General features: G+C 35.4%; 4 protein-coding genes across 6 annotated transcripts; 1 reads left to right on the forward strand and 3 right to left on the reverse strand.

Annotated features, from left to right (window-relative positions):
• Positions 1-209: 209 nt before the first annotated feature.
• LOC109053701 (transcription factor COE1) lies at positions 210-5,921 on the reverse strand. 2 transcript variants are annotated; one of them, XM_019071019.2, is made up of 16 exons: positions 5,568-5,921; positions 4,865-5,021; positions 4,699-4,762; positions 4,525-4,580; positions 4,311-4,384; positions 4,154-4,222; positions 3,759-3,840; positions 3,362-3,479; positions 2,947-3,080; positions 2,552-2,678; positions 2,262-2,350; positions 1,984-2,049; positions 1,741-1,864; positions 1,394-1,666; positions 803-882; positions 210-651 (listed from the first exon to the last, which is right to left on the reverse strand). In XM_019071019.2, exons 1-16 carry the CDS (start codon positions 5,849-5,851, stop codon positions 496-498), a joined length of 1,953 nt encoding a protein of 650 aa, XP_018926564.2. In that variant the 5' UTR covers positions 5,852-5,921; the 3' UTR covers positions 210-495. The 2 variants fall into 2 exon arrangements, with proteins under 2 accessions (XP_018926564.2, XP_042598020.1); XM_042742086.1 differs by having other exon boundaries at positions 211-651; positions 4,865-5,024.
• A 1,189-nt stretch (positions 5,922-7,110) lies between these two features.
• On the reverse strand, positions 7,111-9,756 carry bnip4 (BCL2 interacting protein 4). Its single transcript, XM_019071022.2, has 5 exons — positions 9,539-9,756; positions 8,937-9,084; positions 8,772-8,838; positions 7,783-8,012; positions 7,111-7,695 (listed from the first exon to the last, which is right to left on the reverse strand). Exons 1-5 carry the CDS (start codon positions 9,579-9,581, stop codon positions 7,650-7,652), a joined length of 534 nt encoding a protein of 177 aa, XP_018926567.1. The 5' UTR covers positions 9,582-9,756; the 3' UTR covers positions 7,111-7,649.
• Positions 9,757-12,582: 2,826 nt separating this feature from the next.
• LOC109053708 (survival of motor neuron-related-splicing factor 30) lies at positions 12,583-16,063 on the forward strand. The gene is made up of 6 exons (XM_019071029.2): positions 12,583-12,753; positions 13,299-13,418; positions 13,689-13,831; positions 13,979-14,137; positions 15,145-15,298; positions 15,397-16,063. The coding sequence occupies exons 2-6, from the start codon at positions 13,299-13,301 to the stop codon at positions 15,532-15,534; spliced, it is 714 nt and encodes a 237-aa protein (XP_018926574.1). The 5' UTR covers positions 12,583-12,753; the 3' UTR covers positions 15,535-16,063.
• Positions 16,064-16,155: 92 nt separating this feature from the next.
• On the reverse strand, positions 16,156-27,219 carry LOC109053706 (gamma-adducin-like). 2 transcript variants are annotated; one of them, XM_042742088.1, is made up of 15 exons: positions 27,025-27,219; positions 25,742-25,986; positions 23,991-24,126; positions 23,677-23,828; positions 22,019-22,098; positions 21,721-21,871; positions 21,404-21,547; positions 21,033-21,131; positions 19,815-19,985; positions 19,413-19,673; positions 18,924-19,040; positions 18,737-18,826; positions 18,132-18,249; positions 17,352-17,459; positions 16,156-17,229 (listed from the first exon to the last, which is right to left on the reverse strand). In XM_042742088.1, exons 2-15 carry the CDS (start codon positions 25,961-25,963, stop codon positions 16,907-16,909), a joined length of 2,172 nt encoding a protein of 723 aa, XP_042598022.1. In that variant the 5' UTR covers positions 25,964-25,986; positions 27,025-27,219; the 3' UTR covers positions 16,156-16,906. The 2 variants fall into 2 exon arrangements, with proteins under 2 accessions (XP_042598022.1, XP_042598023.1); XM_042742089.1 differs by having other exon boundaries at positions 25,742-25,989.

A 27,219-nucleotide genomic window follows, 5' to 3' on the forward strand; every position in this document is an offset into this window, starting at 1 on the left:
TCCATGTCCAATGTTTTTTGACCATTTTTCCTTTTCCTTAAATAATAGTGAGGTTTAGTAGACAAATGTTCCAGGAAAAGCTTAGTTTAATAACACATTAAAACACTGAAATAATGGCTGTTGAAATCTCAGAATTAAAATCAATATTATAAAATAAAAAAAAAATTAAATTAATTTTAAAACACATTAAAATAGAAAACAGTTACTAGTAATAATATTTCACAATATTTTTTCAAATAAACGCGACCTCGTTGAGCATAAGAGAAAATCTTACTGACCCAAATCTTTTGAATGGTAGTGTCAATGTAAACATTTCTAGTGCTTTGAGGGATTAAGCAGTCAGTCAGAACTCAGCAAGATGACACACAAAGTTAACATATATAGGTAATATTTATATTTAATGGATTGGGCACAGACCACAAATACACTAATAATAGAGAGATGCATATTGTAGACATATAACAAAAAAGTTGCTATATCACCAACCAATATGATTTAAAATTTGTATTGCTTTTGTATTGCCTGCACTGGGAGAACCTTCAAAATGCAAAACAGATGTTGTCCTTCCCTGACTACAAAGATCGCAACTTCTGAATGGAGTTTTTCATTTGTCCTTCTGAGAGTGTGACTGGTGTCACTAGTCATGCAAGGCTGTAAAAAAACAAACAGAATAGACATGACTCTGTCAAATTTGCACACTCAGTACATTATGTACTGTCACAATTTAAGGTATTATAGGGTAGACAAAAAGAGCAGGCGAGAGGAGCTTGTGTGTGAATACATGCATGTCATGTGCCATTACCGTGCAGACGGGGACACCTGAAGCTTGTGCTGTTGAGGACTGCAGCTTCAGAACCGGAGCAAATGCACTTTTTTGCTTCACTACAAACATGCATGAAAGAAAAGGACACAAGGAAGGTTTAGATGAACCACGCATATATATACATACATACATATATATAGATAGATATAGATATATTTGTCTTCAGGATGAGTGTAAATAATTTATTATGATCATTATGCAATTTGACCATGATTCAGTTTGATAATATTTTGATTATAATTATGTTAAAAACGTTATAAACGAAAATGTGTCCATAGTATATATGGATTTTTTTTTTTTACGTCTTTATATATATGGATTTTTACAACAAAATCATTTACAAATTTTATTTTGTGTAAGTTTAATTGGGTTAATTATAAATGATAATTAAATTGTGGGTTGTGCAGCAATCATAATGCAAGGAAATAGAATTAAATTGAACTTAAATTCTGATAAATTCATAATTCAACTGTAACCAATTTTGAATGTTGACCTTTTGAGGAAAAATAAATTTGTTAAAAGTTTTTCCATGTTTGACAGTTACAGACAGAGAGAAAGCTGTGTTCTTACCAATGTAGTGTTGTGTGTCCGCTGTAGGACAGTCTAACAATGGCTGTGTGGCCACAGAGAAGTTTGACACAGAAGGGCGTGTGTGTGTTTGTGTGTGCCCAGCCATGGACGGGTGTGTGTTTGAGTGTGTGTGTCTTGGCATGTTGGAGTGAGAGTGTGTATGTGTGTGTGTATTCATGCATGTATTGGTATTGCTGAATTCAGACTGCTGGGATGTGCTGCCTGCAGTGAAGCCACTGTTTGAACTCCGACTGAAACCCACTGAAAGAGATGCTGAGAGACATTCATTTATTAACGTTCTGTTGTGGTGCATATGTACCAATCTAAAATGCATTTATACAACATACTTTGTTCTACATCCGGTGAAATTTCTGTGTTCACGGGTAACTGTGCATCAAAGGAGTTTCCACCCATCATTCCATGTGGGATGGCATGGAGTGCTATATCAGACGCACGCTTCAGAATCATCTCCTATTGTCAGACACATATAAATGCACAGAAATTACATCACTTCCCACTCTGGATTTCAGCAGCAAACATTAATACATATCAGGATAGCAAGCCTGAGTAAATCTAAATGTTATGTTGACCTGGTTGGTGTGAGGCATTCCATAAAACATCTCTAAGAGATCAGCTGCTCTCTTCAGTAAGACCTCCTGTCAATCAAAATAGTTTTTAATTATAAAATATTTTAAAATGTCAAATAAAATAATGAGCACAGAAAAAAAACCTTTTGGACAGTTACATTTATTAGACATGCTATTTTTAATGATTTAAAATTGAATCAAAAATTTAAAACAGAACCTAGAACAATTAAAATGGACAACACAGAATTTAGGAAGAAATCAACTCAGCATTTCTGGCTCACTTTTGGTAGTCTTTCCATATCGCCTGGATGATGAGGAATCACCTTCTGCAGCCGCTGGAACCCGTAGTCAATGGTTGGCTCATTTAAAGCTAAAAGCGAAACACTTTTCAAAATTAAACATTAATGTATCAGCCAGCAACAACAAATTAGATTGTCTGAGCTTCCAAAAAAGGCATTATTTAATTGGAAAAAATCATATATCTGCTTTTCGGATATTCTTAAAAATTGTAATCGTATAACCATGGTAAATTGCAATATTTGTGAGTTTTTCCAAACTTTATAATTCTTACCAGTGTAAATAAAGCGTCCTGGAGGTCCCCTGCAGAACTGCTTGGACTTGTAGGACAGTGTAACTTCTACAACACCAGGGATGTGACGAGGTGGAGTCTGCACACGAATCGCATGTGGTGTAATCACCTACAACAAAAAGGAAAAAGTCATCATCCTCTCAGGAAGTAGAAATCCAGATTAACTTCACCATCACCTGCAGATCTCTCTCTGTGGAGAGAGTACATCATGTACATTATTATTTGAAGGCATATACAGTAAATTGGCAACAATGTATTTCACACCTTCCAAAATTAGCAAAGCAAATTAACAAATGGAACAAGGAAGCTACAAATGAAACAAAAATGTATTTATGGTCATTCTTTGTTTGGCAACAGAGATTGAGATCGTTACACACCTCACTCCAGACCATAACTGTTCCGAAAACCACTTGTAGACCATCAAAGAACTGATCTCCAATAATAATCACTGAGGCTCCACCTGACGTCCAACCTTCACTCGGACTGATGGCCTTGATGCAGGGGATCTCAGCTAAATGAACACACAAATATTAGCTCAATACACTGAGTAAGCGTATTGCACTTCAGAGATAGGTCTACATAAGCTACAGCAAATATATGCTAAAAGAAATCACAAGCAAACAAATATTGTATACTCTTCTCCTACTGTATATTTACCTACACATTATCATATCAACAAACCGTCAGTGACCACACTGATTTGAATTGCATAGTTATTTGTGTGGGTTTGATTTTTGAATTGAATCATTAGTAATCATAGAATTATTGGAAGTATGTTTGTAATTACTGTACCTTCAATTATCTCAAATCTTTTTGGTCTTCTGCCATGCTTTGAATTGTTATGGACAAATATATTATCTGAAATGGCTAGAATGTGGGCCTTAACAGAGGCTGTGGTAGAGACCAGCACCTGCAAAGCACAGGATTTTTTTTTTACTAGTGCAGGAAATGTTGGGCACAAAAGGACATTTTGATGTGGCACAAGGATTATTAAAAACAATACATAAATTGAATGAATTAAAGAAACATTATTGGCTACATGTATAGTTTTTACTATTGCACTTCTAAAGTGTAATTCAGTACTGTAAGGGACAGCCTTTTCATTAAATATTTCATGTTGATTAAATAGATCCATTATTAGACAACTTAATTAGTGATATAAATATACAGTATGAAGTTGTTCGTGTACCTGGAAACGACGTGTGTCTCGTGGGTTCCCTGCATTTTTCAGGCAATTTTGATTACATTTGAGAAAAAATTTCAGGAAGAACCTATGCAATAAAAACAAAACATGCAAACATGTAAAGGTATTTGTGAATCAGAGAATACAGAAAAAGAGTTACTGAGAGAATGATGTAAGAAGATGAAAATATTAGAAACTGAGAACTGGAGAGATGAAAGAGTACAATCTGTCTGTCTGCTTTTATCCTTAAAGCTTACGAATCCCAATTTCTGTAAGTAATATCTTTATAAGTAATAACAATAAACTTTTTCTTGCCTTTATTTGTACTTACACATATTATAGTACATACATACATTGCTTTATTCATTTATAATCTTAAAGAATGCAGCTGATTGTCCTACCGGTCAATAATGATGGGGTCTGATGGTGTTTCGTTCCTGTTTCCACAACTTTTCTTATCACAACATCGGCTGAAAATTCACATATATAGATTAACACAATTATCACTGCATCAACTGTAAAAAATTACATTAGTTAAGTGTGTTTGACACAAGTTACCTGCACATTATCTCATGAGTGAGAAGAACACGACACATTTCAGGGTTTTTATCTTGACCTTCAAACACAATTGCCTGAAAAAGTCATATTAATAAAGGCAAACTGCAGGTTAATGTTATGCAGAAGAAAATATATAAATGTGAAGTGATCTTTTAGTGCTTAACACACATAACATATTCTTGCAAATAATATTAAAGTGCATAAACTATTTTACCTGTTTGGTCACAGAGTCTATCAAACGGATGTATAGATCTTGCTGTGTTCTGACACCTAAAAGACAGAAAAATTAATAACAAAGCATCATACAAAGGACAGCTGTATTTTCAAATAAAGTGTATTTCTTAAAGTAGAATGTTCTAAAGCAGTCCACACTTTATACAGTACTCACCATTGTTGTACAGTAACTGGAGTTTGTAATAGATTCCATTGTTTGTTTTTTCACTTACTGGCTCCTAAATCGAAGGAATGATTAAACAAATATGCTTTGCTTTGCATGGCTTCATCATTTTTCATTTCCAAATTCATTGCTTCATATATTCCACATATCTCCTCACCTTCTCCTTTTCAACAAAGTCCACAAACGCAGTGTGCTCTATCTCCACAGACTGACCCTGACTATCATATAAAGCCAACACAAAGTGAAAGAAGTTTGACTTGCGCAGGTTGGCAGGCGGCTGTTTCTCAAAATGCACCCGGGCAAGACCAACACCTCTGCTGGAAACAGAGAAGCTTATTATTTACAGTTTAAAATGACATATTTTGCATATATATATATATATATATATATATATATAATAGCATACAGTGCTTTATATAATAAGTAATATATATTAACGATATATATATATATATATATATATATATATATATATATATATATATATATATATATATATAATCTTTATATTACACATCCTTAACTACTATGTACTAACACTGAAATGAATAATTTGATACAATGCATTTATTGTGTAGCGTATGTTATACTTGTATTTAAAAAAATGCCTGCATGTAATAATATTAGTAATTTCTGTAGTTACATCTATAATTGCAGTTTTTACTACTTTACCTTAAACTTAACCATACTACAAAACTTGTTCCTAATCTTAACTTTATCCCTCCTCAATAGCAGTAAATAAGCTTATTCAAATATTTCCATAAGGATTTATAAATCAAATGCTGTAGCCTGGCTTTCTCCATTTTACAGATAAATACACATAAGAAATGGTCAGGTTATGATAAGATGCATCTGTTTACCTCTGAGCAGAAAGGTTCGCCTCTGAGTGGAGCCAGGGACGAGCTGACCCCAGAGCAGCCCTGACCTCCTGCTTCATGACTCCCGCGCTGCCTCTCAGTCCACAGGGATGCGAGAGAACAGCTGACAACAAAGTTCCTTCTCCCCCAGGACTGCGGTCTAACAAACCGCATGAGAATATGTTAGGTGTAATAATGTGTTGTATGGGCGTGGCTGTGACGCACAGGGACGTGAAACAGTCAGTCAAGCTGTAAGAACTTTGAAAGATGGAAATCGCGCGCAGCATGCCTACCAAGATGACGTGGGATGACTTCAAGTCCTTTCCTACTTCATTAAGCACCTGCTGGCTGCTGCTGATGGCCACGGATGACTTTATATTTATTATTATTTGTAATGTCTTATTGAACATTATTTTTCAAATAACCCTTTGACAATGTATATAAAAAAAATAAAAAAAAAAAAAAAAAATAATAATAAAATAAATAAATAAATAAAATGAAATAGGCCTACTAAATATCTATTATAGGATCGCGAATAACATTTTCAAAATGTAATTAGTCAAGTCATAATACAAGTAATTCTTCAGAATTTTCGTACGTTTCGTTTAGAAACACTTTCGAACATCACTGGGATAATCATTTTTAATGCTGAACAGGGAATAATTTTTCTATGTGCGAAATATGAGCACAAACGCCTGCAGGTTTCTTATAAATGTTCACACATTAGAAAGGCATTAATGAAACCTTCTGCTGTTCAAAATGTCAGATCATCTCTATTTCTCTTTTTTTTCCCTCCTTCCCAAACTAACTCTATAACATAGCCTATATAGCCTATAGCAGTTATACATCCATATCCTTATCATGTGCCCAAGGGTTAAACAAAATAAATAAATACATATGTAAAAAGGACAACAGAAAAATACAACATTCCAAACTTATTTACATAAAAATTATTTAATCAAATGTTGCTGTAGATAGCTCTAAAGGGCCATTTCTAAGTCCGTACTTTCACAATTAGGCCTGCTCATTCTGTACATGTAATTTAATTATTAATATATGTCTTAAACGAGTTCGTTTATCATTAAGCAGAATTTCTTCTTTAGGCACATTTAGTCGTGTATTTGAGACAGATCTGCTGTATATATGTAGGACTACACAGTTATCCATTGTGTGGTGTAGTTTATTCTCTGTGAAGAAATAAAAGACTGGCTGCCTATGATAAAATCGATGCTGCCCTTAATCATATTGCCTGAAAATGTCTATAACTCTACTTCTGTTAGTTTGGTACGTTTTAAATAAAGTTATAAAAAGCGCCAACTCCAACCAAAAAACAAGCAGAAAGTCCCACACCGCCACCTGCTGTACCATAAAGACCAAGACACAATTCGAGACTGGAGAGATCGGTTACTGTTCTGTTTAAAAAAAAATATTCCTGTACCTAAAAACTGTTTGCTTATTATTATTAACACATAAAATCTCACTAAAGTGTAAAATATTTTCTTGGTTGGATGGATGCAAAAAATTTCAAGAAATTTGAATTTCAAGATCACTATTTTGGCAGCAGGGTTTATTAGTTTTCCATAGCATGTCACATTAGAATAAATGAAAGAATTTATTTATGTATTTATATGCCTCTGAAATTTGTGTCAAACATACATTTGTATTTTTCAAGAGTAATGATTTAAAATGTTTTTAAAAAGCAGGTCAGCTGAAGGACTATAATGTGACCTGGTCAGTAAAATAATCTTCAAGCTCAAGTATTTAATGTAACAAACATTTTAGTTCCAAGCAAAAAATGATTACATTTATTAGGCATATTTCCTGGTTAATCTAATCTGATACCCATACAGAACTGGATTAATATTTTTTAATTCTGTGCCAAATTCCCCACAGGAGAACCAGAGAAAAAATAATGCTGAGAGTTTCCATCTCTCATCATATTTTCACAGTGTCTTCTTACATAGTCCTGCATTTCTCCTGGAGGAAAACTGAAGGGTTCCAGGCTGTCAGGTTCTTTCTAGAGACACTGACACACAGCATTCACACACAATACACACACACACACATACACTCATGTGCTATGACTCAGATAACAGAGCACTGAGTGGAAAGGCGTCGTCCAATACAGATCCTGCAGAGAGATATCAAAAATAGTCAAACTGTGAACAAAAGAGTGTCAAACATATAGTCAGACTTTATAAGTGAAAAAGTGTCTCACCCCAACCCAAGCATGAGAATGTGTGTCAAAACTAGGGAGGGTAGCAGTAACTTCAGCAAGTTTGTGTTAATTTCCTTGTCATTTTTGTCTTTGTTTTTGCAGCACATTCTGTTCCGCTTTGGCTGTTTAATAATAAATGCTACTGGTGGTACATTCTCTGGTCGGCTGGACCAATCACAGATCCTTGCGACAGCCTCAGCTTCCTGTTTGCTTTCTGCTACAACTTCCCCCTGGAACAGAAAGAGCAAAGCCTCAAAATAAAATCTGATCTTTTAGTAATCGAAGAAGATGTAGACAAGTTTGTTGAGATTTAGACAAATTTAGCATTACATAACTTGCTCACCAAACTGCTGATAAAAACCTTACAATTATCCACAAACAATCCACATGACTCCAAGCCATCAATTATCAGTGTAAAGTGAAATGCTGCGTGTTTATAAGAAACAAAGCCTCTTTCTTTGGCATTCTTTGGCTTCTGCTCAAAATACAAGTCCATATTCCACAATAACATTTCCTCCAGTGAAAAAGGCCATCCTCTGTTGTCATCAAAATCCAAAGATATATTTGTTTTAGACTTTTTCCACTTGTAAATGGTGCTTGAAATGTGCACATTTCTCCTGATCAGACAAGGCAACATTTCACTGGAGAAAGCAATATTGTGGATAGAGGACTCTTAGTTTAGTAGGAAGCAATGTTTCTTACAAACACACAGCTTTTTGCTTCACAAGACGCTAAGTTATGGACTGGAGTTGTGTGGATTATTGAGAAGTTTTTATTTGCTATTTGAGATACTGTGATTCTGATCGCACCCATTCAATGAGCACATGAAGAAATGCTTTTTTTTTTTTCAAATGTGTTCTAATGAAGAAACAAACTCATTCACATCTTGGAAAGCCTGATGGTGAGTAAATTTACATTTAAACCCATTATTAATGCCTATGAATATTGTGGAAGGGTGTTTATATTTTAATTTTTTTTTTTTTTTTTACCTCTGCAATCGCATGTGTGTTGAAGGAGGCTGCACTGATGAGTGGAGGTGTCTGGACGCGTCGAGGACTGGGAGGAAACAAAATCACAACAGCCAATGTGATTAGAATGATCATACACTCCCTCGTAAAAGTCTTGCATGTACACGTGAAGTGGTTTATACACACCTGCTACAGTGAGAACTTGTCCGTGAACTACTGCTTGATTCTCGTTGTGCTTCCAGAAGCATTTTTTCCAGGTCTGTGATATCAGACAGGGCTGATGTGCCCTCACTATGTTCACTGCATGAATCAAAGTGGAGCTCTACCCATGAGTCTGGTGGAGAAAGGCACATCAGAATATTTAAAAATGATCATGGAAGGCAGTTTCTACTTTTAGAAGCGGTGAATGTTTGATTTGGTCTTTCAGATAGAGCTTTACAAACAACCACACACTTTGCCACACTTAGTGTAATAGAAACTGAACCAAAAAGTAGTGATAGGGTCAATATTTCCAATATAATCCGTTCAAAAAGGGTTCACCGTAAAGGTCTCTTGTCCTTCAACAAACAATTGGACCAACAAAAACAGAACAAGTGTTTGTTTTAGCAAACAAGTTGCTGACTTGGCAGATTTGAACACAAAGTTCTGCTTTATAGAGATTTATAAAAAGAAAACAGGGTGTACAGGGTGTGAATAATTTATTTTTACAATTAATGCTCTTATTGTTTTCGTTTGTTGTCGATTGAGGTACGTTATTTAATCGAACAAAACAGATTTTAGTAACTTACCATGCAGACTTTCTTCCTGAGTTATAAGTTTTTGCGCTGACATCGCTGTTCCTTAGAATTTCAAATACGTTTTAAAATGTAGTGTGTCCTAAAATTAGTTTGTTTGTGAACAAAAGACAAAAAAAACTAAAGGTTGCGCGACCTGAGAAACATACGGGACAGTATCGCGCTCCTAGAAAACACTGACGAAATCTTTTGTTTACAGACAGACACCGAGCTCTTATTGGTCAGTCCGTAGACCAATCATCTCAACCTACGTAGGTCTGTAGAACTCAGGCGCGAACACGAAGCACTTGATGTTGATGTACTCTCTCCCTCTCAAGGTTCAAGTGGCTTTATTAGCGTGGTAATTTAAAAAAAGTCTGATAAAATAATAATGAGAAGGGAAAGGAAAAAGAGTACATAATGATTTGTTGATTATTTAAATATTTAGTGTTGGTTTCATGGTGCGGTTGGTATGTATGAAACGTTATGTATATTAAATACACACATCTGTAGTGCAGGTGTGTTTGTTTTTGTAAAGTCAGTGTGGTTTCTAATGTAGGTGTCCTGAAGAAGTGTGTGTCTCGAAAGGTCTTAACCCGTGTTGGGAGAGTTTGAAAGCAAAGGATGGATGTTATGTGTGGTCATCAAATAAAATGGCAAAAAAATGGGTTTGCAAGAGTTAAAATATAGCCTGACTGTTCCCCCATTGATTTTAGATTTATATATTCAAGAGGAAATAAAGAGACTTAAAGGGGAAAGAAATTGGGCAGATATTTTAGAGGAACGATTAGGCACAATGTATAAGTCTTTTATTGTAATTTTTACTGATGGATCAAAGGATCCTAAGAGTGGAAATACTGGATGTTCATTTGTCATTCCAGAATTGGAAATAAGTATTAGGGAAAGAACTCCTGATAATTTAACGGCATTTACAGTTGAGCTGTTAGCTATTTTAAAGGCTCTACAATGGGTAGAAAAATAAGGTTAAAATGGCAGTAATATGCTCAGATAGCTTATCAGCATTGGTTTCTTTGCAGTCTTTATCATCTCAAAATAGACCTGATACTGTCTATGAAATATATGAATGCCTGTATAGAATAAAACTTATAGACATAAGAGTTAGTTTTATGTGGATTCCAGCGAATAGGGGAATCGTGGGCAATGAGATGCCAGATGTTTTAGCAAAACAAACTTTAAAGCAAGAATTATGGAGATAAATTATAGTAAAGCAGAAATTAAAGCAATGTAAGGATGAAAGAGCCTCAGATACTTTGTTCTCCTGAGAAACAGACATTACAAACATACACAGGCATCTTCGAGATGGAAACGCCTCTCTCACATATGCATCAGTTCATTCTCATCCACAGAGTGGAGGTGCAGGAAACGCCTCTCTCACATATGCATCAGTTCATTCTCATCCACAGAGTGGAGGTGCAGGAAACGCCTCTCTCACATATGCATCAGTTCCTTCTCATCCACAGAGTGGAGGTGCAGGAAACGCCTCTCTCACATATGCAAGTGATATTTACAGTCATGTTTGGTATCATTTGAAATGTCTCAATGTCTCAGTCTTACAAAAGTAGACTAAAAGATAATATAGATCCTAAGAGTGAAGAGATATTTTGCTTACTGTAATGGAAGTTCCCTTTCCCAGGGTCTTCCATCTGTTCCCAATGAGGTGTAAACCACCCAGGTCTGGGACCTGTCTTAATGCATATTCTAATTGTTTGTACAATGCCTCCATTTGGGAGATGTTTTATCTTGGTGTTGTATTTAAAGGATTGCAGCAAAAGGGTCAGGGCCTTATGTAGCTGGAATGAACACTTAACAAGAATAATCAAAAGACATAACAATAATAATCAAATGTAAAAAAAACAAATTAGAGACAGACAAACAACCAATTTGCCTTTCAACCTAAATTCGAGGTCATATTAAAATGGAGTCAGATTAAATAATAAAATGGAGTCAGATTAGAATTTAATTTAAATTGAATAACCTTGTGAGCTGAAAAGACCGAACACGCAAGAAACTTTCAGCTAGCACTGGATACCTTCCTTGGGTCAAGTGCGTGGACCTTACAAAAGCAATAATACGGGTTAATATAACAAGCTCATGGCAGAAACAATGGGATGAAGAAAGTAAAGGGGGTCATTTATATAAGATTAGACAAGCAGTAGGAAAAATGCAATCAATAGGAAGAACTCCCAGAGAGCAAACTAATATCTAGAATGAGGTTAGGTCACACTGGGCTAAATAAAACAATCTTTTTATTGAAAAATCATCCTTCAGGTTTGTGTGATTGTGGAACGGAAGATGAGTTAGTGGAGCATGTTATTTGTCACTGCATTAAATATAAGATGCAAAGAATAAGTTTAAAAGATGAGTTAAAGAAATATGGGGTGAATGTGTTAAGTCTTAAGGATATATTAAATTAATGCAACACAAAAAGTAGTTGCCTTCCGCCAATAAAAAAAAAAAAAAATCCCCCAACTAAAAAAAAAAAAAGAAGAAAGAAAAAGTGTGTAAATCTACACTTCAAAACAAAAAATAAAGTGTGTATCTCTAGTCTTCATTTGCAAACAGACATTCACAGCAACTTTGAATTGCTTTTGTTGGATTAAAACGTGTATTGTATGGTCAAAATACAAACTGTCACTTTAAATAAAGTCCCTACTTTGCGTGTGTGTGTGTGTGTGTGTGTGTGTGTGTGTGTGTGGTGTGTGTGTGTGTTATCTAATGTGTATATATATATATATATATATATATTATATATATATATGCCAAAAAAATAGAAAGTTATATTGTTTTAAAATAGGTTTGTATAAAATTTCAATAAAATGTTCCAAAAGATTTTTAAGACTATTTATTATACTGGCTTAATATATAAACTATCACTAGTAAAAAAATGTCTTGAATGCCATCGTCTGACGATTTCACAATAAGATTTTGTAAAAAAAAAAAAAAAAAAAAAAAAAAAAAAATATTAGGCCTACTTTTATTTTATTTTTATTTTCTCTCTGAACGGCAGCAGCAACACCGCGACAACTTTAATCACGCGAGACTGTGGCGTCACATCCGGCGTCACAAAAGGTCGAAACGACGATAGTGAGAGACGATACAAACGTAAAAGGAACGGTATTCTTTTTACGAAAATACAGTTGTTCAAGGGATACTTAAACACCATAATAGATCTGGTTTTCATATAAATATTATACTAGGAATATTGAAAGGTAAGACGCATGTTAAAGGATGATCCGGTTATCTCGTGTTTATAAATATAAACATGTCTTCTGTCGAGCGCGAGGCCTTGTCACTGATCTGCGTTTAACTTTGATCGAAACAAAGATTTGTGAGACTCGCTGCTAATGCTGTATTTAATTAAGAAACCATGTAAAATGAAAATGAGCAAATAATTAAATGCACATGGTTGTTTAAATGTGAAATATTTATGTTTTTTTTCTACTACGTAACGTATATTTCACAAGTACACATCCCAACATGTTGTAACATTAATATTTTAAAAAGTTAACAGTGCTTTAAGTTTAAAGGAGTATTTTAAAAACTTAATTTAGGTCGGATTCAGATCGAAAATATTTGGGAATCCTGATCTAGAGAACTGTAAAGAAATAAAGAATTTTTTTCTTTTTCAATCCAAATTATAACTATTTACTTGGAAAAATATATATATATATGTATAGAAGAAAGAAAGGGTTGGTGTTTTTTTTAGGCCTGCTTTTACTTGTTACTTGGAAAAATGTATTTATTTATTTTTCAGATGTCTGAAGAGTTGGCAAAGCAGTTGAGCAATTATAAAGCTCAGCTGCAGCAGGTGGAAGCGGCGCTCTCAACAGATCCAGACAATGAAGATCTGCTTAAACTGCAGAAGGACCTCCAGGTTTGGGGCACAGTTATCCACTGCTTTTTGTGAGGCATTACTACAGTAGAGAAGAATTGTGAAGTTTATATGTATCTTTATGCACTTACTGTTATAATGTGTTTGTTCTTTTGTATGAGTTTGCACTGTTGAAACTTTCAGTGGTCTGCCATGTTTTTCAGGGTCCAGTTTTTGTCACATAGACTGATGACTGATAACTTCTGACAAGAAGAAAAGTACCTTTCTATGTAAGTATATTCAACTAGTCATTGCTGTTATGTGTCACTATAGGAGGTGATTGAGTTGACAAAAGACCTGTTGACATCACAGCCGGTGGAGGGTGCAACCAGCACCAAAAGCTCAGAGGCAGTCGCTCCGTCTCGCAGCTGGAGGGTTGGAGACCATTGCTTGGCCACCTGGACCCAGGATGGACAGTGAGTATCACACGCAGACACACAGTGCTGGGAGGTATATTGATATCATTAATTGAGTGTTGGGTGGGATTGTGGTAGGCTGCATTTGGAGGAGAGATTTGTGTGTATATCCATACTCACCTGCTTACAGTGCTGTGTGATTGGCAGGGTATATGAAGCAGAAATTGAAGAGATTGACACTGAGAACGGCACGGCAGCCGTCACCTTCGCTGGCTATGGTAATGCAGAGGTAATGCCGCTTCATGTGCTCAAACCAGTGGAGGAAGGCAGGAGCAGAGAAGAGGATGGGGGAAAACCCAAATCCAAGTAAGTGGATGTTAAAATGACTTTTTTAGATCAGTTTTGATATAAAATCTGAACAGTTCCACAATTCTTTATAATGTTTTGTATGATTTAAAAACTGTAAATAAGCACAGTTGCTACAATAAATTGAGAAGTTAGTAAAGAAATACTTTTAATATTTAATTATTTATTTGATGGTTGTGGTAAGACAAATGATCTCCAAAACTGTATTGCTTTTTAAGATAAATAAAAATAATAAAAAAATAAAACTATAAAAAAAAAAAAATATAAAAAATTAAAAAACTAATATTACAGAATATAATAATTTTTTTAAAATTATTATTATTTTTTTAAAGAAAAATGTGTAAATGTGTGTGTGTTCTGTTTTTAATAAAAATACTATTGTTAATTTTAACACACTGGACTAAAGTTGACTGAATTTGCTCACACTGTGTGTAAAAACTTTCAAAGCATTAAGATTTTTTTAATTAAATTTTTTTTAAAGTTATTAATAATTTTTATTATAGATATTTCTCTTCCCCCAACCTTTTAACACTTGGTTTCCCTGGTCAAAAATGATCTGCTTACAAAAAGTCTTTGTATGCTATTATGAAATATTGTATTCAATGTTTTTATTAACTTGGTTTCTTTCAATAGCACAGGTTTTGTATTTCTTTTTGAAGCTGATTTTTTTTTTTGTAGGCTTTATTGATCTGAGCTGATCCACCTCAGTTTTTTTTTACTGATATTTAAAAAAAATCCCTCTTAACTAAGGTGCATAATCTTAGATTAATGAGATTAATCAGTTCCAAAAGTAATAACCTGGTCTAATTGAAAGAAATCAAGTTGACAGAAAGTTTGAATCCAAGATGGTAACATTGAATCCAATGGTAACATAGCATAATGAGAGATTTACTAACTATTTATAAAAGGCCAGTGCTATAGACATTAATGCACTTCAAGTGGTTGTGTTTGCATATGTCTGGATAATTCCGTTTTTTTATGTTTTTCCTTTGTGTGTTTTCTCTTAGGAAAGAGCTGCTGGCAGAGCAGAGGGAATATAAGAAGAAAAAGGCCCAGAAAAAGGTGCAGCGCATGAAGGAGCTGGAGCAGGAGAGAGAAGATCAGAAATCCAAATGGCAGCAGTTTAACAATAAAGCCTATTCCAAGAATAAAAAAGGACAGGTGTGTATGAGAGAAACAGAAAATCTGACTAATCTTGCTGTGTTTTTTGTTTTTAACCCTGCCATGTCATGTTCGTGTTGTATGATCATCTTCTCTAGGTGAAGAGGAGTATATTTGCATCTCCAGAGAGTGTGAATGGAAAAGTTGGCGTTGGCACGTGTGGTATCGCAGATAAACCCATGACCCAGTACAATGACACTTCAAAATATAATGTCAGGCACCTAATGCCCCAGTGATCTCCCTTGTGTTCTGTCTGTTCCCATCTCTAATCACCAAACATCAAACTGAAACCCACTTAGAAATCATAAAAACATCTGATTGGACATGAAATAAATATAGTAACCCATTTCCCTCCTTGTTTTGTTTCTAGTAATAGTGGGTGTTTGTTCTGTGGATGTTGGAGCTGTTCAGTACTGAACAAGTCTCTGGATGTTGTAACTAATAAAACATCAGTCCTCAGTGAAGCACAGCTCCTGGTTAGTTTTACAGGTTTTTTCCTCATGCTCTCAGGACCAAGTCTCTGCAGGAGCTGCTGAGGATGGGAACTCTGCTCTATAGTTTTTATAATGTGTTGAACAAACGTAAATGGAAAGCAGTGGCTTCCCTCATACATAGTGGAGATCGGGAAGACTGGTTTCATTGAACATATGAAGCAGTTTTTTGTTTTGCTCTCTATGCTTCTGTGTCTAATAAGTCCATTTGTTACGTTTGCTTTTCAGTTTTGTATATTTACATATTTGAGAGAAATAAATGTTGATTTGTTGACATTTCTATAACAATGTGATTTATTTGCCTTTTCTTTTTATTCAAATTGTTTTCCATCTGAGATCTGTATTATTATAAAATTATTTCCTTCATAAATTGTAGCACACTTTTATTTCAGAAATGTTACATTTTCACACGACTATGAGACTGCAAATTACAAAAGCAGTATTTGACCATGGAAGACAAAAACGCATTGGTGAGAACAAGAAAACATCACTATTAACAATTACAGCAAATTACAAAAAAATTCAAATTCATGTATTTGATAGTGTAATTAACATATAATGGTTATAGCTTATTACATAATCAGTCGATCAAACTACTAGTAGAATAACAATCTGTTATCAACCACATTTCCATTTATTAAACCAAGCAAATCAACAAAGCTTCATATCACACTGAATGGCTGTTTCCCATTTAAAAATTATTTTAATACTTTAATATTCCTAATACGCAGGAATTCAGTTACACACAGTCTTTCATACAATTTAGTGTCATCTGATAAATTTGGCACAAAACATCAATCTACAAAACACAATGATTTCCGATACTTCTCATGTTCAGTGTTAAGGGCTGTGAATACGGACTAGAATTTTTCACTTAGTCTGCTGATATTGTGTGCATTTATGTACAGTTTATAAAAGTGTAGGAGGATATTCTTAGGCTATTTAGTTGTTTATATAGCTGTAGCAAAAAGTATTGAAAAATTATGTTTCACAATCACACAAGTCATTGCTTTGATGTTAATATCCCTGTCTGCCATTGCATATTAACATTTGACCCTCCTGAAACTACATTACCCACAAGCCCCTGCACAGTCACTTTTCTAACAGTAACATTTACTCAGTCCTTCTTGCATTCCTTTTCTTCTTCTATCTCCTTTTCTTCTTTCTCCTTGTCTTTGTCTTTTCCTTTCTCCTTGTCTCTTCTTTCTTTCTTTTTGGTCATCCGCAGGAAGGAAGGAGTACGAAACTTCTTTTTCTTCTTTTTTGGTGACTTTGGCTGACTTTCAGAAGAGCTGGTGACTGAAATGTTGTTGGCGACGGTGGTTGTAATGGAGACCTGCATCTCTTTAGTGATGCTGAGCTCTGTGACCTGTAGAGTGAGGTCATCATCCTGCATCAGGTCATCACCATCGCTGCTCTGCAGCAGAGCTGAAAGACTGTCTGAGAACGAGAGGAAGAGACCTTTCAGAATGAGGTTGTCCAGCCCAAAACCATAAAACTGCAACTAATTTGGTTATCAAATACCAGTGTGATGATATGAGATTATATGAGAGAATCTTTACCTCCTCTTTCAGGGCTCATGAGAGGCGAGATTGACAGGGACACGGTGGAGCCGTCATATGTAGTCATTTCTCCATCTGTGAATTCCTCATCTGCCTCTGACTGAAGAGCTTGTATGTCAAATAAAAAACAGTGGTTAAACTGAGGTTTTGAAGGAAGGGAAGCAGCAACATCTCCCTGAGATGGAAAGTATGTACTGGATCAAACAAGAAATACACTGGAGCTTACAGGAAATGGAATGGACTAGCAAACTAAATAATTCTATACACTACTGTTCAAAGGTTTGAGGTCGGGAAGATTTTTAATGTTTATGGAACAAGTCTCTTATGCTCACCAAGGATGCATTGATTTGATAAAAAATACTGAAAAAAAAATAGTAATGTCATACTGTTTTATATTTTAATAAATTTTAAAATGTAATTTATTCCTGCGATGTCAAAGCTAAAATTTCCATTACTCCAGTCTTCAGCATCACATGGTTTTTACAGAAATCATTCTCATATGCTAATTTGCTGTTCAAGAAACATTTCTTATCATTAGCAATGTTGAAAACAGCTGTACTGCTTAATATTTTTGCTGCATTTTTCTCAGGATTCTTTGATGAAAAAAAAAAACGGCATTTATTTAAAGTAAAAATCTTCTTCCTCACACTTTTGCTCAATTTTTCTGTGTCCTTGCTGAATAAAAGTATTGATTTCTTTCAAAAAATAATCTAGCTGACCACAAAACTTTGGTAGTTGGTAGATACATTCTGTGTCCTGTGTATGAGAGTGTGCACAAACCTGATTGGCTGTTCTTATTCTCCACAGTTTGTGTGTATTCCTGTAACTCTGTCTCTGATTGGTTAAAAGGGTTGGGTGGTAGAGCAGCTGTCTGCTCTTCATCCTCATAGATGAAGGCCTGAAAAATAATAATGGCAAAGGGACTGACTGACAATTGTGTAATTTTTCTTTATGTTTTGCTACGACAGTGGTTTCGGACTTAATGCTAAAAAAAATTCTGTCTCAGAGTAAAAAAATCAAAAAGGTAATTGTGAGATTAAGTTTAAAATATGAAATAAGGTCACATTGCAAAATATAAAGTCACAATTACCTTTTATTGACTGATAAGGAAACCAAAAACTGAGTAGAATTTAGCTGTTGTACTCTATGTAGGGACTCATGTTGTGATTTCATGGTGAAAATCATATGACATGAGACCCTACATAGAGTACAACAGCTTTTTCTAGGTTGCTGAAGGTTACTGAGGTTACATTTCATGTGAGTGTCATCATTTTTACCATACCTTTCAAAAGTACTGTTACACTAGAAAAGATATAAAGCATGCTTTTAAAGGGAGTTTGACTGGTACTCGTGTTCGTGTTGGATATATTGGTGTAGTTACGCACTGGTCCAGGAGGCTTGTCAATAGCAATGTCTGCCAGCAGCTGAGACTTGGGTCCAGCTGTCATCAGATCTGCTCTGTTCTGCTCCCGAATCTAAACCAGCACAAACAAAGCATTGCTTTAGTGTACAGAACACAATCTGTGGACACAGTCTGTTCAGTCTGTATTTTCTTCCTCTCTGTCAAAATACCTTATTTCTTTTTTCCAGTACTTCACTGGGGTTAGTATTAAGTGGGACAAACTGGTTGGGGTCTTCGATCCTAATTGGGGTGTCTTTGCAGCTGCCTGACTCTTCTGACTTCATCCACTAAAAAAGAAAAAAAATAATGAATTGAAGAATTATTATTGAATATTAAACATACATAAAACAGGTGAAAATATAGTAAAAATGTTTGGCATGCCACCAATTTTTTATTTATTATATTTTGAATATTTAAATAATATTTTAACAATAAAAGTTCATGAAAGATGAAAAAATACATATATCTACTCTACTGGTCTGATCTAGAGAAGCTCATTTTCCCACAAAAAATAAAAAAAGTTCAAAAGGAAAACACTGAACAACACTGAATCCTAACTTTATAGTGCATTTACTGTATAGATAATACTGATTCACAGCCATGTGAAACCCTCAATGTTGTTTGCAAATATGTTTGTACATGATCATATGCAAGGATACCATGGTTTTGGTCCGGGGGGTGCAGGTCCCGTTGAGGGACTCCTCAGGTACGTTGACCTTTAAGTAGCAGTTCGGTGAGTTCAGCCATCGTATCCTCTCTCTGTCCCGCTTCTGTGCAGAGAGATGCAACGGACTCTGTGGAAGGACGTCCTTTTCCTCTAGTCCCACCCCTGTGACTGTCGCTGGGATCTCCACATCATTGTGGTGTCGAGGTTTCTCTTTAACTATGGGATGCCGGTAAGTGTAACCTGTTCTGTAACCTTGAAACACAAGGTGTCATGTTAGCTATCACTATTGTTTTTTACTGTTAAATATTTAATAATACATGCTTAATGGAGTCAAAAAGACAACATTTAAACATTGCTAACACTTCTGGTATAGATTAGCTCACAGACCACTCACTAGGTTATCTAACATCCTCATAAGCGACTCGAATTCTGCCTCTCCAACCCTCCATCTGATCTGTCCGTCTGGTATTTGTCCACTGGGATTTTTCGTAGGAGCAGTTTTAAGACTGGTTCTGTCTAACACGCATAGGTTGTCAACACCACCTGCACATAACAGAGCACTAACCTGAAGAGAAACAAAGACAGAAAGACAGAGATGATATTGGATGACAGTTCAACTGCTCTATGAATCTACTGGCAGAGTTTAAAATACACCTATTAACAACATTTAAAAAAGACTCAAAATAAGACTCTCAGGTATCCTCAGAATGTGTCTGTGAAGTTTCATTGTGCATGTCTCTTTAAATGCAAATGAGCTGCTGCTCCCCGCCCCATTTTCCAGAATGAGGCTGTGCCTTTACAGATTATAAATCAGATATTCTGCCAAAAAACATTGGTTTTGATTATCATGTCTATTGTGCTGAAATAATGTGTTTTAAACCATATTGTTTTAAACTTCTGATATATATGGTTTTCTGAGTGCACACATCCGAAGCCCACACACGGAAAGCGACTGTCACACGGCATGTGAGTAACGTTACTACACAAAAATCTTTCATGTCTTATTGCACTTAAACTGTCAAATACGCACAAGTTTATGTTAAAAACACATGTGAGTTACTAAAACCGTCAGTTATGTCTGTGAAGGTAAACAGCTGGGAAAGAAACTGCATGTTTATATTAGATCTGCGTATTTAATATAAAGTAAATAAATCAATAAATCCATTTCTCTCTTGTCTCCTCTGAGGCTGGGACACTAAACAGTGTTCTGTGCTCTTCAGCGCAGTCAAAGACAGGGCAGTTAGCATGCTTTGCTTGAACTTTCGCCATGGCGTTAAAACTGGTATACCGTTGTTGCTTGCGAAAAAACAATGATTGCGCCATGAGTGGAAACTCGCAGATTAAGGGGTGGTAATATTATAATAAAATCCCTTTTCTAAGTCACGGGGAAGCAAAATCGGACATGCTCATTTTTTTACAAGCTTTGATTAAAAATTAATAATAATAATAATGATTTGCAGCTTGGTTGTCAATCCATTCCATTTTCTGTGTTTTCCAGATTTAGTTTATTCCAGTACGTATATTACTTTTTCATTTAGTTTATGTATTTGTATTAGTTTATATATTCCCATGTGTCTGTATTTCAGTTTTAAATGTGTGTGTGTGTGTGTACCTGTATCTCACAAGCTTGGTGGCTATGATAAAGATAATGAAAAGCTTCCTCTATCGACTCTCCAAATGCCAGTAAACCTTGATTCCTCAGGACCAAAACCTAAAAACAAGCAGAATTATATCAGTGTTGCGAATCCAGCATTTAGTAATGCACAAAATATTTCTATAAATATAATACTAAGCAATATTATAACAACTATAACTATAAAAACAAAAGTCAACAACTATTAACAAAAAATTCTAAAAAGCATATTTTAACTTTGCAGTGGTGAGGATCTGCTATTTTTCTCTGCTTAGGCTTTGCCATGCTGTAATATAGTGAACTCCTAATGGTTGTCATGCCAACGGGTAGCAGAATTCACAGACTGTCACCTTGGCAGTGGGACCAAGAGCTTTCTGAAGTTCCATCTTCTCCTGCTCGTTGGCTAAATCACCATGGTAGCTAAAATAAGACACCTCCCCCAGCAGCAAAGCTTCATGGGAAATGGGTAAGATGCCACATTTCATAGAAGAGACCTACAGGACAGACAAGAAGTTGCAATGTGTGTGTTACACTTTAACAGGCAGGGTGAATGCTGGGTCTATGCCAATGGTTTTTTAAGGGTCTGGGGCCCACTAGGGGGCCTCAGCAAACTTTCAAGGGGGCCGCACTTGTGTGTGTGTGTGTGTGTGTGTGTGTTATTACTCACGGCAGCTGTAGTTGGTGTGTATGTATGAATAACACATTTGGCATCTGGTCGGGCAGAATACACTGCAGAATGTGGTTTGAATCCCAAAACATCCACAGGTAATGCAGTGGCTCCCTGATCAACCACCTCACCAATCAGATTTACCTTCACCGGAAAACCAAACATTACAAGGAAATGATAAACATTATTTATTGCCTTATTTCATATATTCTTCCACATATCACATATAATGGTGTAATTGTATTCAGTTGTCAGGGTTTCCAACTTCATGTTCAGGATGTGTGTGGGTGTGTGTACCAGACTAGCTGCTGTGGCCTCTAAGAACGACAGTCCTTTAGGAAGAATAAGAATATGATCCTGCTCTTTACTGATACGCAGCTGGAGAAGAGAGTAACAGAGAAAGAGTGAAAGAGAGCGAAAGAAAGACAGACACAGAGAGAGAGAGTACATTATGATAAATGTTGGTATCAGACATACAACATGGTGAAATAATGTATAATACATATTTCCTTGGAATATAGAGAAGTTCTCTATACATTGCCATTATTTTTACAGTGTTTTCTGAACAACCGTTCACAAAGACTGCCATGTCATTTTCTGATATCTTTCTTGCATGCTGGTCTGGTATTGTGGCATAATCTATTTCAGAAAAATCCACAGTTAAACAGCATGTAAAGGTGGCCTCTTCCTTTTTCAAGTGGTCGACATTTGGCCAGAATTAGCTAAAATCAGGACCAAACTATGTTAAGATCCTTTTTCTTCTTCAAAACAGCAAAAAAAAAAACATGACATTTGATTTTTACTAACTCTATGTAAACCATATTTACATGTATATATTTAAATGCAATATTGAAAATGCATTTCAGTCTGAATGGTATATAACATTTCAAGTTTTTTCATCAAAGTGTGACGTCCTAGATAAAGTGCACTTTTGAGGACAGCTGTCTCAATTCACTCATTTGTACTTGCAAATCAATAGTGAATGTATTGAAGCACGCACTCTCAGAAAAAAGTGCCAAAGCTATCACTGAGGTGCAGAGCTGGGTAGTAACTGGATTATGTAATAATATTCCAAAAATGAAGTACCTGAAATACTCAGAATCAGACTACAGTTACTTTTTATTGATTACATGATTACATATTATTCACTCAATAGCAATAAATTATTCATAATGTATTGAATCTCCCTAATTCTTCTTTTTGATATTTTACATTTTCCTTTCTAAAATAGCCTACCACTTATATACAGTCATAGTCTTCATTTTTATGATTTAATTAATTAAAATAATGTAATGTTTAATGCTCTTCATGTTTGTCAATAACAACAAATTGATTTTTTTTTCTTTGCATTTTTATATCAGTATGGTACAGGATTATCCTATTTAAATCAATGTGATAAACTAGGTCAAAAGTAATCTAAAAGTAGAATGATAATATTGCCTAAAATGTGTAATGTAATGGATTGCTTTCCAAACTACAGTTTTTGTCATGTTATTTGGAATTACTTACAATTTGTAAGTAATCTACCCAGCTCTGCTGATGTGGACCTTTTCAAAAGCTACACCTTTTTACCTAAAGGGTGCTTCTTAATACCTTAAAGGTACATATCAGTATCTAAAGTCTACATATTAGTCCCTAAAAATATATATATTAGTTCTTTTTAAAAGGGCTTTTGGCTTTTGTCGTTTAGTGAGTTGTGAGTCATGACAGATCAGAGCAGAAGTAGAATTTACAGTTTTCTGTCTATTCTTGCCACAATGGCAGCTATTCTCTAGTCTCTCTGCATTGTTCTGACTCTTAAGCCATAACTATGGTAACCAGTGTTGTTTGAACAAAAACATCTAATTTTATTACATGCAAAATGACAGTGAGAACAGTCAGTCCTAAGTCGGATTTGAAAAACAACATGTGCTGCAAGGAAAAAAGCCAAAGTGTGCAACATATATGAGTACTCACAGTTATATACGTATTTGGGAAGTGGGTATGTCCATATAGGTCTAGTAGCCGGTACAAGCAGGCGAGTTTACAGCGGCCCTGCCTCTCAACTTTAGAACAATTAAACCACTCCACACCACACAGATCATTCACTGGACTAACTGATCCTGCACCTGGAAACACACACAGCCAAACAACAAAAATAAATATCTGGCTTTATCTGAGCTTCTGATAACCATACAGAATTACATGCTTGCCATCTGTTGACCATAGCAACAGCAAATAATCTTCAATGGGAATGTATAAAGAGTCAATGAAAGTGTGTGTGCACTCACTGCTGGGACTGTATACTCCAGTGTTGCTAAGTGTATTGCTGATGATCAGTTGTGCGATGTGACCGAGGAGACCACTAGAGTTACTGCCTTTGGAGCACTGCTCCTTTACCATACACTCTAGCTCCTCCTTAAAGTCCTGCAACAAACACACACATTTTAACATGTTATCAACACATGTATGTCAGTGCATTAGTTAACAAAATATCAAACCAAGTGGCATTTATTTTAAAGAAATAACAATCAATATAATTAATATTCTGTTCATTGAACACACAAACTGACTTTTGCAGTCACTAAAAAGACCAGTTGGTTAAATAAAATTTCAAGAAAATTATATCTGAGAAAACAATGCACTTTATTTAATCTACACTTACATTCAAAAGTTTGGGGTCAGTGATATTTGTCCATCAATGCACCATTGATATCAGTAAAAAAATACAATGCACTTTGCAATTGATTAAAATATTACAATGTTTTTTTTTTCTATTCATCAGAGAATCCTGGAAAAATCTATCATGGTTTCCACAGAAATATTAAACTACACTGTTTTCAACAGATAATAACAAAGACAAGGGACTTTGATAATAATAAATGTTTCTTTTAATATGTTTTAAAAATGCAATTTATTCCTGTAAGGCTTGAATTTTCAGCAGTCATTACTCCAGATTTCAGAATCACATAATTCTTCAGAAATTATTCTATTATGTTGATTTGTTGCTCAGATTACATTTTAAAACACATTAAAATAGAAACCAATTATTAATATTAAATAGTAATAATATTTCACAATGTTTTTTGAGCAATAAATGCAGCCTCTGAGAGCATAAGAAAAAAGTACTTCATTTTAAGTAAGACTTATATACCTCAAATATAGGACATTTCTGATTTGTTCATAGCTCATTCTTTCATGGTATTAAATAATCACTGACAACAAAACAGGCTTTAAGAGAAAAGTTCAGTAAACAAAATATCCAGTCATATGTGTCTTTGCCGTGAAACAGTTCAGAGAAGTGGACATGCCCTGCGGTGAGACATGCTATCAATTTATGCTTTTTATAATTACAAAGCATGCAGCTTGTATGGCCTCAAGCATGAATATTTTTCTTTAACATAGGTTACAAATATGCTGCACCGAAGAACCATTTAGTATAATCCACTAATGAAGAAAATGGTATAAATAAACACACTGACCAATTACAGAATAAGAAGACATATGCTTTATATAAATTGTTATAAATTTAAACTTAAAATAGTGATGTTGATTTAAAAACAAAAATCACATCATTCAAATTAGAGTTGAAACTATGAACTTCCACCTCAAAGCCTCAGGGCTGCAAAAGATGAAAGATTTAGCTGTGTAATGTAATAGGCCAAAACCAGGACATTAATGACCGTCATGCATTTTTGTTGATTATACAGCCTCAAATTTTGCATATTATATGGATATTAAAAATAGATGAAGCTAAAATCAGATAAGAGACTGAGCTTCATCTAAGGCATCAGAAATGTGCCTCTAGAGTTACGGCCCTCAAACATGATGCACAGAAATCACTTTGGGTTCTTTATTCAATTCACCCACTCTCAGTATTTCTGATGATTTGTGCATGGTTACTAATGGCAACGGATCTCCACTTGTTGGTTGTTATGCAATCAAACAAGCGTGGGCTTCTCTTAAAATGCAAAGGAAGGGAGAGAGAGAAAGAGCATGAGAATTCTCACATTGGTGCGAGTGTGTGGGAGTGACGTCTTACTGGACTCCGAAGAATCTGTGTGACTCTCTTTCTCTGCTCCATCATGTTGAAGTCCTGCCTCAGGTCAGGTGACATAGCGCTGCTCCTCAGAGCCTCGGGGGACTGGAGTTCTTCTGCGCTCTCGCTGTAGACCTTCTTCACATTTAGACTGGATGGGGGGCGGATGCGGAAACCGCCCTCTTCATCAACCGCACTCATCTCAACACGCTCAACCTCACTCATACATAAACACAACACACAACCTTCTGCTTCAGAGAGAGAGAGAGATAGAGAGATAGAGAATGTTTTTTTATCCAGAGAGAAGAGCTGTGAGAGAGAGAGATTGCTGCAGGAGAAGAGAGAGACAAAAGAGAGAGAGAGAGAGAGAGAGAGAGAATGTTTTTCTGATCCACTTGAAGCTGTGTTCACAATTGCTGCATGAATACAAAAAGGTCAGGGCACATTAGATTACAAATGAATAGTCTAAACACACACATACAAATAAACACTCTCTCACACACCTCCATGTCTGCTCTCCAGCTGACATCCTATATAATTCATGCATATCAGCACGCACCCCACAGAGAACAATTCACACCTCAAATGCCCCTCTTTCCACCCTAATAGCCCGAAATCACCCCAACAAGGTTTTATTTTGAACCTGAATTAATTTAGTTTGAATTTAAATGAGTTTGTATCGCTAAACCATGTATAATTGTTTTGAATCATGCCTGTTATGTATTTAAACATATTAGAGCAAGCTATCAAGTAACGGAACCGTCCCTTCTCAGGCAAATAATTTTTCGCAAAAAAAAAAAAAAGAGAGAAAAAAAGTCGCGTCCCGAGTTTCGCAACCACTGCCTGCGCGCGTTTAAGAAATCTGCTGTGTCTCAAAACTTAGTGAGCTGCCTTCCTAGAAGACATTTAAATGTATATGTATTATTGGTGCGAGCCTTTTTTCGGCGTCACACATAATTTTTGGCCTTCATATGCGCGTTTCGAATCAGTTTGCAACAGAACTGCGCAAGCATTTAATGTCTCGAAATGCTGTCTAGGTAGGTATTTCAAAAGATTTTGATGCACTAATATTGTGTAGCTGCTGCACTATATAACTAAACATCAAATTTAAGCCGAGTACTAACTTCATATCCATAAAGATGAAAACCGACTTATTTTAATGCATTTAAAGATAACTTATACTCTAATTGAAAAAAGTCGCTCAGGTCTTGCTTTGCTGTCGCACTTTATTAATCATTTTGCGTCCGTCTATGCAAATCTAGTCACATAAAGAAATAAAAACTCACCTTTCTCGTTCTCAGCTTAAATTTTATTCCACAACTGCAGCAGGAAACATATTAACTATGTAAATCGGCTTCAGCCAGAATAACTAACAGCAGCACATCAGACGCATCCGATGCTATTTTCCCTCAAGTCTCAGTTTCTTCCATCTAGAGCCACAGGACTCTCTGCGCGTATCAGGATGTGTGCGGAGTGTTTTG

Source organism: Cyprinus carpio, chromosome B17 (genome assembly GCF_018340385.1).
Source record: "Cyprinus carpio isolate SPL01 chromosome B17, ASM1834038v1, whole genome shotgun sequence".
In the NCBI taxonomy this organism is placed as follows: Eukaryota; Metazoa; Chordata; class Actinopteri; order Cypriniformes; family Cyprinidae; genus Cyprinus; species Cyprinus carpio.

Bases quoted from the DNA above. Each gene is read 5' to 3' on its own strand.
- LOC109053706 (XM_042742088.1), bottom strand. From the start codon at position 25,963: ATGAGTGAGGTTGAGCGTGTTGAGATGAGTGCGGTTGATGAAGAGGGC. The intron at 22,099-23,676 runs GTGAGTACTCAT...TCTCTTCTCCAG, and splicing joins TCCCAAATACGTATATAACT to CTGCGTATCAGTAAAGAGCA. The intron at 19,041-19,412 runs GTATCCTTGCAT...TTTCTTTTTTAG, and splicing joins CCCCCCGGACCAAAACCATG to TGGATGAAGTCAGAAGAGTC.
- bnip4 (XM_019071022.2), bottom strand. From the start codon at position 9,581: ATGTCAGCGCAAAAACTTATAACTCAGGAAGAAAGTCTGCATG. The intron at 9,085-9,538 runs GTAAGTTACTAA...TTTCTCCACCAG, and splicing joins TCAGGAAGAAAGTCTGCATG to ACTCATGGGTAGAGCTCCAC. The intron at 8,013-8,771 runs GTAAAAAAAAAA...TTTCTGTTCCAG, and splicing joins ACACACATGCGATTGCAGAG to GGGGAAGTTGTAGCAGAAAG.
- LOC109053708 (XM_019071029.2), top strand. From the start codon at position 13,299: ATGTCTGAAGAGTTGGCAAAGCAGTTGAGCAATTATAAAGCTCAGCTG. The intron at 13,832-13,978 runs GTGAGTATCACA...TGTGATTGGCAG, and splicing joins ACCTGGACCCAGGATGGACA to GGTATATGAAGCAGAAATTG. The intron at 14,138-15,144 runs GTAAGTGGATGT...GTTTTCTCTTAG, and splicing joins GGGGGAAAACCCAAATCCAA to GAAAGAGCTGCTGGCAGAGC.
- LOC109053701 (XM_042742086.1), bottom strand. From the start codon at position 5,851: ATGCTGCGCGCGATTTCCATCTTTCAAAGTTCTTACAGCTTGACTGAC. The intron at 4,581-4,698 runs GTGAGTACTGTA...TCTGTCTTTTAG, and splicing joins CCAGTTACTGTACAACAATG to GTGTCAGAACACAGCAAGAT. The intron at 4,223-4,310 runs GTAACTTGTGTC...GTGAATTTTCAG, and splicing joins ACTCATGAGATAATGTGCAG to CCGATGTTGTGATAAGAAAA.